Raw genomic sequence first — 14,001 nt, forward strand, 5'->3', positions numbered from 1 at the left:
TCACCAGTGGCAACCTGGTAATCAGACCAAAGATCATAATATTACACACCGCCCAGGGGGACGAATCTGCAACTTGGACGACTGGCCACCATAAGTCCCCGAGTCTTTTTTAATTTGACTTGAATGTCATATTTGAATGACCATGCATCTACAACGTTTGGCAAGACATGATTTCAAATCCTCGTTAAATATCATACTATATGCTAAAGAGCTGACATTATTGCTAATCGTGAGGATCATTTGATCATTTACTATAGAATGTCGTTCATGTAGTAGGGGCGAGGCTGTCGTCTAACCCGCCGTAATTCGCTGTGCAGAATAGCGTCCCTTAGACAAACATGTACCTTATGATTGTGGGTTCGAATCCCGGTTAGCCCGTTTACGTTGATCAGGTTTGTCAGCACCATAATCCCGTATCCCATGCTCGTTGGCTCACGGTTGTGGTAAACGTCGGAGACTTGCAACACACGCCGTCATACAACTGGAACACTAAACAAAGTGGCGAAATCACTCAGCCTCTCACTCATGTACTAGTTGTGTGGTATTTCTTAGAGTTGTTGTTGCCGCTCTCCCTCGCAAATCCATTCATTGATGTTTGAGTCGTATATATCGACGTGTTGGATATGTTGGAGTTGGCTGTACGCATGATGCTTGTAAAAGGCTTGCGACCCGATGTTTGGCAACACAAGGTGTCAGTGAAGCGCCGTCTGAAGCGCCGGGCTGTGAGAAAGTACAAGTAGAAATTGATAGCATGATTGAAATCCGACAGCAGAAATATCAACTGGTTGACCAGGTAATTAACAGCCTGGCCATGCGATCCTGCTTCCACAACCCAGTAGGGTTTGGCGATGTAGAAGATACAGTTTGGTAACACCAGCAGAACAAACACAACAGAGACGACGATAAGCATGATAGTGATCTGGCGTTGTTGGCGATACTTCTCAGCCATCTGGTCACTTTTGTTGTTTGTCAGATCTTTCTGGATTTTACGTGACTTCCTGATGCCAAGGATGATAAGTCCATTAAACATGACGAGAAGGATGCAGGGGATGATAGCATACAGACAACCATCGATCCAGTACCAGATTTTCTCAATAAATTCCATGTGTTCTTCTTTGAAACTACAACGAACATCCTTACTGCCGACCACCACAACTGTAGACGTCCACAGGAAATGAAGGTCTGCGCTGATGATGACGAAAGCTATGATGACCATAAGGATGATGGACTTGGTGCCGGTACACAGAGTCGTGACGCGTAGAGGGAACCAGATGGCAATGAAACGCTCCACTGACATCGCTACCAGAATCCAGTTGGCGTACATGATGAAGAAGGAACCAAAGAAGTATAACGCCTGACAACCACCTGGTCCCATTTGAACATCATGGAGCGTCAATTGATGAAATAGCAGTTTACATATGATACCAAGGTTGTCCATGACCGCCAGAGCTGCAACATATCCCGTTGATGACGTCAGAGGAGGCATGCGCAATACAGTCACAAAGCTTGCAATATTTCCTGGGAATCCCACAGCAAACACGACCCACAGATAGTAGAGATTGATGTAATATCCAGCCCAGAACTCCCCGTACTGCTCGATAGGCCCAAACCTACCCCATGGGCTCGGTGTGGTAGTAGGTAGTTCTGTCGTGATGTTCATGTCAGTCACATTGTCGGCGTTGTAATGAGACGCTGTCACATTAAACGCTGGCTCCACGCTGGACACACTTGTCGTCATTCTTACAATAGGCCAGATGCCCAGATCACCTGGAACAGAGTAAAACCGCCGGTTACTCCAGGACAATATCTATATCTTTCTATCATATCAATTATAATATGATCAATATATAACGTCACTGGCAGTAATGTCGATTATACGCCAGACCATATTGCACATGGGATAAATAGCAAAATAGTTTTGAAAAGTATATGAATGGATCACTGAAAGTCATCATGACAAAGATGTCCTGTGCTACAGATATATGCGCCACTGCCACAATTTGTATCTTAAGGTAAGTAATTCCTAACCAGTGCCAACAATCAGTCACACACTTTAAGTCGACTAAAACGTATATGTTCCCTTGAGCTAATACACTACGAACGTAGTCGTTACATTCCTACCGTTTCCTTCACAGTAAGCACTTGAGGCTTGTTATGATCCTGTTACAATATCACTATTTCACGAAGGGTTCCAATATCGCGGTTAATGGTGGATGCATAATCATTTCGAGTTTATACGAGCATTTGATTATTAGATGGTAATATCTCTCGGCTGGTGTTTGTTTTTGGCAATAACGTCTGAGAGGCGCTATGCCCAGTTAATTACGTTGTCCTGTTTTCATGGTGAAATAGATAGTCATGAAAGCAAAGCCTGACCGGTTGTTTCATTTCCGCCGATCTATCTCTAGACCTTTCACTCAGCGCCACTGCATATGCACCAATAATTGTTAGTGTGAAGTTATTTCAGTATCCACATCAAACCCTCACTTTGAAGTATCACCAATCCGTCACAGGTTTTGCTTGTATTTGTTATTGTATTAAATCTGTTACGACCATGAACATAACAATATTCAAAGTAGACGTCATTATCGTTAAATGGGAAATGTAGGCCAACATTGGAATGTATGACATTAAACATGTTATTTTGTAATTAAAATTGTAATTAAATTGACATTTGATTGTACATCCACGTTATCGTCGGTCAGTACCTAATAGCCCTATAATTATAATGTTTTCTGAACGACAAAATCATATCATGATTTAGCAACATTTCAAATAGTGAGATTCGTGCCAGTCGTCGCGAACATTTTGATCTGTCCATTGTAATGTTAGCTGCGGACTCATGCACGTTATGTGAAGCTGGCACAGTTGATGTGAGAGATGTAAAGGAGTTGAATGTCGGATCCAGAATGTTTCACCCACATGGGAATGTGCTTGAACATGAGTGTGTGAATGCTTCCGAACTTATGAAGGCTTAATGATATTAATCCATCGGGATACTATGCCGCGAGTTTTAGATGAATACCCAAGGAATTATTGTTTTGTAGGCAGACTGATTCCTGTATTACTACAAACTACGAAGGGTTTCTATCTGTTGTGTCGAACTTTGATATAATAATAATAATAATATGGACATTTGTAGAGCGCAGTAGTAGCTCCACACCTCAAGGGCATGCTCTTTGCATGAATATTGATATGATGAAAGTACGGTCGTCTCGAGCAAAGTATTTTGTTGTGGCGAACCTCAGAATACTCGAAGTATTTACATAGGGTTCCTTCACCCGTGTTTGATTGTAATTTGATTTATGAGGAACCATACAGATAGCACCACGCGCCAGGCAGAACACTCTTATAGTGCCCCCTGGGCCTGACGAGGGGATGGAACAAACTAACCGCTCTCCCAGAAGGCAGTCTATCTACCACACCGCTCAGGTATTCATATAGATGTTATACAGGTTAGAGCTGTCACAGTAGCACTGGGGGTATTTGATTACCTCGTTCTGATTCTGTGTTAACAGGTTAAGTAGTTTTGTGTGCACTACATGAACATGAACATACTACATGAACATGAACACACTACATGAACATGTCAAACACGATCGGCCTAGAAAAGGCGAACCTTTGCTGCGATTTAATATTTCACACCTCCACGCGTTATGTTGGGATATAAAGGGAAAAAGTTTACATAAACCTGTCAGCAGCATATGTATATACAGAATCAATTGCCACTGTTTCTGATATAGTGTAAGGCAAACTACAAAGCAACACAAATGTATCAAAACGTAGTAGTTAAAAATACGGTACAAAGTGAACGTGCCTCCTACATCCACACATGTCTGGACACACATCGGCGACAGTACAAAATGCACATCTCAAAGTGATTTAAATTCGTATCGGAGACCACTTGTTTCAGGTCAGACAGAATATGTTTCCTCTGTAATTGAGCACGGCGAGTGGCTGCTACTCCGGCTGCTCACAGACGACATGAAACAATTCGTTATCACAGCCTTTATATTTTAAGGATCTCAATGAAGGTGTCTCTATATCTATGTATATTGTAGTTGTATGTTATGTTCACTGGACATATTCACCCAAGTATTTCTCTGTGAAGTGCCAGTTAGTGTCACGATTGTGGCGGCTTCCCATTCCATACAATGAGAAGTCTCATTCCGATCAACCAAGAGTGTCGTATCAGTTTGTTTCGTTACTCATGTTGATATTGAAACAATACAATAACTGTAAACAAAGTAACCAAATTACATGAACGTGGCCTGACCTTCTGACAAAACAATAACCTGATTAACAAATGAAACGAATATTTCTCGTTAGCGTGTATACTGTTTAAACGTTCAAGCTGAAATCGTTGTACATTGGGGACAGTGTCCAGGGCCCCGTTTCACAGAGCTCTCGTAAGCCTCAGATCTCGTTACTTGTCTCGTAGCATTCGTACCTCCTATACTGTAACATAGGCGGTACGAATGCCACGAGAAAAGTTACGAGATCTTAGGCTTACGAGAGCTTTGTGAAACGGGGCCCTGAACTGATGTTTCCCTATAAAAAGTGCATCTTGCAATTTCAATTATTCTGCTGAACATAATTATTCCATGTGCCTTCTACGCGAGTGAGCTGTGGTCAAATATGTCTCGTACAGACACAAATACCATTGAAAATACCCAGCGCTACTTTGTACAAACTGCAAAATTTTCATCAGAGATCTCCGACCGCTACAACTATTCAAACTCTAGGACTGTGGACTATGACAGATACTATCGACAAAATGAAGCTGATGTTCCTTGGAAAGATTATGCCGAAGCACCCACAGATATGCCTTTAAACAGATATTCTATTTCAAGTGTGCTCAGTATATAGCAGCCGGTTACAAATGTGAGCATGTAACACACAATCTTATCAATGTAGCCAAGAAATATGAATTATGGAAAACAATTGATCTCTTTATGAAAACTAACCAGTTTCCATCCAAGGAGGCGTGGAACAAAACTATACGGGCCAAGATAACAGCGCATGAAACCGCTCATTGGCATACATGCCTGCAAGATCGCCTTGAATTGGACAGATCATATTATAGAATTCACAGTAAACTGGTTCCACATAGACTTTGGAATATGTGTATACTATACAATATCCCAACCAGACCTGTGTATGCACTTGTGAAACTAGGAATGCTACAAATAACACCTGGTCAGTGTTTAATGTGCTATGAAGAATGCAATGATATAATACAACACCAACTAGTATATTGTACAGGTTTAGCTGATGTAAGAAACATTCTTTATGAGCATCTGTTTGGCACATTAAGCCTGGAACAGTACATGTGTATCGAAGACTGTGCAGATGACGAAGTCAAGATTGTGACATTACTAGGTGGAATAACCTCTATTATAGAGAATATGAACCTTGACACCTGGGCTGAATTCATAGGTTCTGTATCACGTGACATAATCCCCTGGAGCCTGCGATCACTACTTTATCTATAGACAGCGATCTATAGACAATGACTTAATTCTCACCAGAATCATGTAAATATGTGGCTTTGTAAAACTTACTTTTTTCTCTCTATCATATCTGTGTAAGTATGCTGTGTTAACAGAAAAACCAACGTTTGTCACTCTCCGAAGCTAAAAAAACAATAACCTGATTAACAAATGAAACGAATATTTCTCGTTAGCGTGTATACTGTTTAAACGTTCAAGCTGAACACCTCGTTTTACATTGGGAACAGCTTCCCTATAAAAGGTGCATCTTGCAATATCAATTATTCTGCTGAACATCTGGACAATGATGTTAAGTTTGTACATCCTCATAACGGCTTTCGTGTAATGGTAATATTGGACGGCATACAGTATTTTATGGCACGTGTGAATCACACATAGCAATGGAAACGGAATAACCTACAATATATTGAGTAGCACATTGACAGTGACTCAGACATTCATCAATAGAAAGTCTTAGAAAAGTGGTAATGGAAGGAAGAAAAATACCAAATGAATGCTTCATCATAATCAAGAGAAGGTATGCAATGGGGCATAGGCCTTCGCAAACGATGTTCGCCTGTCAATTGTCTTCTTCACTCCTTGAAACTGAGATGTAAAGACGGGTACGTAAAGCCATTATTTACATCTATGTGAGAAGCAAATGTCGTGAGTGGGTGACACCTCAGTTTATGTATATCAGCCTCAGATATCTATATAAGCATGATTCTAAACATGGTATCATATGTCTGACATATATATGTATGTAGCATCCGACAGCGTAAGGGTTGTGTCAACACATACCTGAAGAAACGATCGACTTGTATGCAGAAGTAAATGCCCATACTTTTAGTGCCGTGCAGGAAAGGAAAACCATGCAACAGACGTCACACCGGACGCAGCCACAAGGAACCTACTGTTCCCTGACTGTCTGATCAAGTAGTGGGCGGGACAATTGTACAACAATATCATTGATTGTCTGTATTGTGATTAAATATGCAGGTTCATATTGTGTACATGACATGTATCATCTATAATAATAAAATTATAATATACCTTCGTATTAACAGCACTGCCTACATATTAACTGTGTGCCAGTATTTAAGTTGACTCCTCAATAAACCCACCTGTAAGCTTTAAAGCAAACCTTACTTCACACTATGACGTACGATAACGACTTCGTGCAAAACATTCATACACTTATGCATTTCTGATAAATAGGCCTTGTTTCCGACAAAGATGGCGCTTGATAGCGTTTAATGGAGGCTTCTGCCATCTACAGTAATCTGTTGCACAACATCAAAGCACAGGCCCACCGGAGCCCCCCTTTACGAGGTAATGACCCTCTGAAATACGCATCACTACCTCATTACACTGAAGATTATATCCAAGGGCATGTAACCCGCCATCATCCACTGCTAAGCCGTGTTTCATTCCAAATGTCCACTTCCGGATAACCTCTGTATCCATCCAGGAAGGGTCATCAAGTGGTCACTAGAATGTTTGTTTCACCTTGGTGTGAGTCTTTCATTATGTCTAAGCCCATACCAAAATTAGTCTCAGCCGGTTCATATCCTGTGTACACGATGCGGCAATGTTGTTTATATTGCAACATGCAATGGAGGGATAACTCCGTAACACAGGGCTTTCTCCACACATTGGAACTAGAACCAATTTGTTTCACAGTTTAGATATTGTGACGGTCTAGACTTGTTACTATACACGTATGACCTGGACGAGACTAATAACTCTCCGCCAGCCTGGGTTGACAGCGTTCATAATAGATCTTAGTATGTGTTGCTGTGAGGGTTTTAGGTATATAGAATGGATGTATGAAACTGTTCTGATAAGGAGCTATCACAGCTGTAACCACCCGCATATGTCTAGGCCCACGTGTGGAGTGCAACACGATGTGTACATACATCAAGCGAAAGCTGACACTGATACAAAGCAGATAGCAACAATCTGTCTTGGCAACTGGTAGGGTATTGATTGTAGGACGTCGAATTAAACTTCGCTGATAGATAATGCGACTATGATTGGAACATGATGAACATTTGACCCTCGGGGTAGACACTGAATTATTTTGTGTATTTCTGCGTTTCATAGAAACAGAAGCGGCATATCCCCGAGGCTGAAAGCGTCTTCAATATCCTTCTTATTCAATATGTATGGCATAAAATTCCATGGAGGTCATTAATTGATTGTCAGCCCCATGGAAGCTGATTCATTTATATTTCAAATAGGAAAACAGAATAAAGGATTTTAATAAGACTTAGAAATACTTGGAATAAATCTGATTGTGTGGGACAGTCACATGAGATATGAGGACGGGACAATTTAGATCAATAACTTTCATACATTACGAAAGACAAAATAATCTGCTAAGGATGCCATGAGATGCAGATCAGAACGTCTAATGAAATGAGGCTGCACATCAGGGTTATGTCGGTGTTATGGTTTACAGGAATGGGTTTTGGTTTTGTCACTGATCGATATGATCATTATAACAGCGATCTGAAGTACAAGTAACCATCCCTCCACAATATACTCCTGTGATGTCAGGTTTAATCGTTCCTTTTTGGTTTCCTTTAATTAGATTTTGAACATTTCATGCCAAAAATGTTACTTTTTGATCAACTTATTTTAGGATTAAACATCCTTGAAAGAAGATGATACAGAACTATGTGCAGCCCACAAGCCGTCGGAACAACTTTCATAGAGGCAGACAGATGAGGAGTCATCAGTTTGCATTGAAGAAATTCTTTGAGATCTATTCTGTGATCATTTGCTGAAAGAAACCATCTCCAATATTCGCCTCTGCAAACGATTTAATCTTACTAGTCTGGGTTAGGGATCAGAACAAAATCTCAAGTAATAGAATTCTGTTTCAGAAAGGACAAAGAATGTGCTGTCTCATTAAAGGATATATTTCCTTTCTGTGGAGTATATGAATATGAACCTAAAATAAACTAGACAGACAGGGTAAGAACTGTATTTCTCAAAGTTAGGGTTGCGTGATGTTTTGTAAAATGGCGTTGGGAGTCGGTACAATGTTGGGCTAAAATTACTTCACATGGATCTAGCCTGCCTTGTTTCAGTCTGCAGCTGGTTTCAAATATTGTTCAGGGTGGTAATAGTTCAAGTATAAAAATAGCCAAAGGTTAGGCTCAATATTTATCTAACCAGAACATTATTTTACGAGTCACTCTACCTGCCATTGTTCTAGTGAGCGAGTGATTACGCCCTGCTGAACAATGGAAATATCTCTTGACAGAGCAGGACTTCCGGTCTGGGATATTCACTCAGTCTGATATGTGGGGTCAAACATGCCACTACTGCATTCAGACGCACGATTGGTTTCTGTTATTTTAAAACATGCACAGTCCATGGTTAATGGACAATATTAATCTCCAATAGCGTTGTGCGCGCTTATCCAGTGTATGCTAATAAGTTATATTATCGTTCATTTGTAGCATATCTATTTCTAATGTTTAAACACTGTAAATCTTTCGTTTGGTTAATCTGTAGTCCCAATTGTTATTTTTTCACTCATATCTTACAGTTGTCTCAAAAATGACTTAAGCCGTATATGTACCTGGATATCGGAATATAGACATCTTAATATCTAATTAACACCTACACAACGTTACGGAAACCTTAGACACGAATCAGTAGCATACGAAAGCCACAATTCCACGAAAGCCACAAAAGCTCCATGTATAAACATCAATGTTCACCTTTGAGTGAATACACTTATTGTACAACATATAACATGCATTGAAAGGACATGTCTGTATATTTGTAAACGGACTGTAGGGATTTGTAGTAGTACAAGCCATGATACTTTGACGGGTGAATAAACGTACCAGTTATACCTATTACAAAGAGATAAGATCATGCTTTATTACCCGGAAGAAAATTTGCTGTACACGGTTAACATTGAAAACACATACAATACAACAAACGATACATATACATAAGGCCACAAAGGCTACGATACATATACATAAGGCCACAAAAACACCCACATATATCTTAAATATTACTAAAATAGATGACAACAACGCCCAATATATGAGATAAAGATAAATGATAAATAAATAATAATATATTTAAGATTTGGAAATATAGTGGCGACATTCATATTATGCTGAGGAATATTAGCACTGAATGAATATTAATATAACAGTCTGAAACAACTGATCAAGTATTTTAAAATGATTAACAAATATTAAAATAAGTTATTTAAAACACAGATGCTTGCTGGGATGAAAGAATTTCGAGCCCTGTTTGTTCAGCGTGCGCAGTCGTCGTCCAGAAGGAACAAGTATAAATTTATGAAATAGGATATGAGGGCTCTCATTAAAAATTATACGTGCTTTCTTTTTAATTTGCCGCTTGTAAATAGTGCCGATATCTTGCATTTTAAGTCCAGAAATTTTACCTGCTGTGTTAACAATTTTGGAAAGTTTACATCGATTTTGAACAGACAGAATCCCACCCCAGCAATGTACATTGAAAACTACAATACTTTTAATAACAACTTGTAGAATAACGACAATATGGCTGTGTCAATCTTAAAGTAATGAAGGCGACGTAAAATGTATAGCCGCTTTATTTAATCCTTTCTTGAATATGTAATCACTATTTCTGTTCCAGGTGAACTTAGAATCTATCACTGTTCCAAGATACTTATATTCTTCAACTCACTCACGGGTTTCGTTATCAATGGCAATTGGCAACAGCTCAATTTTACTTTTCCGAAAATCAATAACCCCCTCTTTTGTTTTCTTAACATTTAATTAAAGGAAGCTGATTTTACACCAATCAAGACATTTTGTGATTTCAGGGCAATAGTCATTCTCCGAGTGCCTTCAGTTATAAACATTGTGAAAACATTATTGATGCAGTCGTTTGTATATGAAATAAATGAAACTGGGGAAAGAACACAACCTTGCGGGACACCAGTGGATATGAATGTTGTTGCTGATTGGGTGTTATTAAGAGCTACAAACTGGGGTCTATGTACACGAAAAGATTCTATCCATTTTATAACACGTGGGTTGACAGACATATTACAGAACTTTTGCATTAAAATATGAGTCTGGGTGGTATTAAAAGCTGTAGAAAAGTCAGAAAACTGAATTCGGAATGAGAAAGTTCTAAATGTTTATAAATATTGTTAAATAAAGTGATGGTAGCGTCCTCGACACATCGCCCAGCCCTGTAGGCAAGCTGAAGAGGGTCGAGGTGCTCTGCTTCATGCAGGAGCAAACGCTTTATATTTCTTTCCAAATACTTCATAGGTATAGGCGTCAAAGCAACTAGACGGAAGGCATTATCAGTGGTGGGCGTGGGGATTTTAGGTACTGGGATAATATTTGAAGTTTCCAAATGCTTGGGATAGAATGATTGTTGATAGAAATTTAAAAAAAAATGTTTTAAAATGTGGGATAATTCTTTCGAAACTTTACCACAAAGATTATCCGGACCAGTTGCTTTGTGAACATTGACTTTAGAAAATGAATTGAGGACATCAAAGGGAGTTAACTCAATCACACGGTCATCGGATAACATATTTCCAATATTGTCTCTTTCATCACTGAAGTCAACAGTATCAAATCGAGAGTAAACAGTGTTCATATTGTAAGCAAACTCTAGAGAGTCCCAGACGTTTTTGTCACCACGCTTCTTAATTGTTCCCAGTACACATTTAACACCATTCCAAGCCCGACGAAAAATTGTTGTTCAGTTTTAGACATGTATTGTCTTTTACATGTATCCATTGCACGTGATATTTCCTCCTCAACAAGTTGTCCATAACATACCATAAGTACGTCAAAATTATTTATGTTCGTCTCACAGTAGAACTAGAATGCAGACAACGTGATTTTCAATTATAAAACACTTACGCTCTTTTTAGCATATAATTGAATCGATTTAAAAATATATAATGTCAAGTGGTGAACACCAGAGAACATCTAGCAGCTGCTGTAGCACACTGCATACAGTGTAAGGAAGCGATGACGACACTTTTTGAAAATATGTGATAACACCAGGTGTTCACAAAAAACGGACACCGTCCCCGTTCTACCGGCAGCACCCCCACTCACACAATGTTCAGTCCAATAGTAACTGTTGGTTTGTTGCCTAACTCAACACTCAGCTATATTCTCTAGCCATAGTATGGAAACATGTAAACAATAATTGAGTCTTGAAAAGAAAATCCATCGGCTGATCTTCTGAGCCAGACCATCAACCAAGTCACCTCGTCTCACCACCTGGTCCATCACAGTAAGTGACAATATATTAGGAGGTGTGAAAATTCAACGTGAAGGCCAGGGCATGGGATAAACTTGCGCAAAACAGTTACCAAGCAACATGTATTATTTTGGTGCAGTCATTTGAATGTCAGTGCTAACATTTCTGGACTGACGAAACCAGGTACTTGATGGTGAAGCTTTAACTGAAAATTACTGAATACATGTCTTTCCCTGAAATCTGTGTATAATGTGTTTGATCTTATGTACCCATGCCGCTAGGTAAACTAAGATTTCAAAGGCTGGAGCTAATGTGTCACACCCGTGAAGGAGTGAGTTTAGTTTTACGCCGCTTTTAACAGTATTCCAGCAATATCACGTTGGGGGACACGTGAAATGGGCATTACACATTATACCCACGTGGGGGGTCGAACGTGGGTCTTCGGCGTGACGAGCGAACGCTTTAAAAACTAGGCTATCAACCGCCCAATCCCGCGAAGGAAAGTTCACAACTGTGTAATCATCCTTCTTGTAGCCCCGCTTGGCACAGAGACTGCCACCATTTTGGATTTCTGTGCACATTTATACAGATAGGAAACACGGCGTTGTTCCCGGTTTCCTGATTTCAACTGATGGATAGAAGAGGTGAAGACACTGACATTCGTCCTAGTACTGGTGAAATAAATGAGATTATCAATACATTTAGTATTCAGGATCGGTTTGGAAGCGTACCCTTTCGGTGATTTGACAATAGAAGACAATATTGAAAATTCGATTTTCGTTATTAGAGAACCAGATCTACTATTGTCCATGTGGATACCTATTGCCTGTTCTCGTGACGTTCCCCTAAATTTGTATGTGTGTCGGATATTGTCAGTCAGGAAATGTGATAATCAAACCTGAATAGGAACAATCGTAGACATTTACATCTTTGGTAAGGTTAATAAACACGAATATTGTTAAAATACCAGGTGTACACGCCCGAGTACGCTGTGTCGTGGACACTGGACCAAGCACGCTCCGGCAACCACCAAGAACTAATGACCTTCAGTTTCCTCAGCCAATTAGGTATATTCAATCTAATCGACACGCTAAAGCTTTCAGTGACCCACATAAGATAATGTAATGACCATGCTTTCGGCTATCCAACAAATCTAATTAGGTTGTCTGGCATGGATATGTGGTATTATTGTGAATGGTTCGGATGTTCGTTTGAAAGTTATAAAACAATTCAAATTAATGTTTCAGATTAATTGATAATGAATCTATATGAACATAAAGTGTAATGTTTGCAGTATATCAATTCCTGTATTAATCGGAAAAGAACAATTTCCTACGCTTAATATTATGTTTCAAGTTATGTTTGTGCATAGAACCAATTGAGATGTACAATGCCATCGATAAGATGTAATGTTAACCAAGGCTATGTCAGCGGGTAGGAACGAAAACATGACTAATTCTGACACTTGAATGATCACATGACTACTCAAATACATGTATGTGAATAATATTAGCCTAAGTCTATATCCAATAAATGATTTGTTGTTTAACGCCGCACTCAGCAATACCGTGTAATAATAATATATTCATTTGAAATAAGGTAGACACATATCACTGGCTAGACTTTACTGATAAAAATACGTGTCAACACATATGTTATTGGGTGACATGTTACAATTAGAGAATAACCCACGAGGTACGAGTGATTACGAGCTTTAGCTCGATATCGTATACACTTGCAGTCTATACCTTGCGACTTCCATTTCACCATGTTCAGTGTTTATCACTTTCACGCGAAATGAATTTAGTGGTTGTGTTTTTCTCGTTACACGTCCAATAATGTATCCGTCCACCTTCACCAGGTCATTGGCGTTGAATGCAGTAGCAGGATTACTTAGAGAATAGTTGTATTTGATGTAATCTCTGTATATTTATATGTACTTAAAATTATATTTATGCAATAGTCAATATCGATGACGTCACATCCTCCATTTCATTTTGTAAACTATGTTGCATGGGAGCGGTGTTAACATAAGCAGTAATGCTTGTTCACCAATCCCTATTCATTTTCATAAATAATAATAAAATATGTTTAAACCAAAATGACTTTCAAACTTCAGAAATAGTCAATAAAAATATGTTATCATAATTACATATTCTTCTGAATAAATAAAATATTTAATGAACTATTTCTTCTGTGTAAATAATCTTTGATAATCTATTTTATTAATCAACTCATCAATGAACTA

At 39.0% G+C, this 14,001-nt stretch overlaps 1 protein-coding gene across 2 annotated transcripts in view; it reads right to left on the minus strand.

Annotated features, from left to right (window-relative positions):
* Positions 1-252: 252 nt before the first annotated feature.
* LOC124284926 (growth hormone secretagogue receptor type 1-like) overlaps positions 253-14,001 on the minus strand; it is an 82,958-nt gene continuing 69,209 nt past the window's right edge. For both annotated transcript variants that reach the window (XM_046721059.1, XM_046721058.1), the window contains one exon: positions 253-1,767. In XM_046721059.1, coding sequence (XP_046577015.1) covers positions 524-1,738 — 1,215 coding nt within the window. In that variant the 5' untranslated portion in view covers positions 1,739-1,767 and the 3' untranslated portion in view covers positions 253-523. The remainder of the gene's footprint in view (positions 1,768-14,001) is intronic.

This window comes from Haliotis rubra, unplaced genomic scaffold (assembly GCF_003918875.1).
Source record: "Haliotis rubra isolate DU_JTF1 unplaced genomic scaffold, ASM391887v1 Scf348, whole genome shotgun sequence".
Classification (NCBI taxonomy): Eukaryota; Metazoa; Mollusca; class Gastropoda; order Lepetellida; family Haliotidae; genus Haliotis; species Haliotis rubra.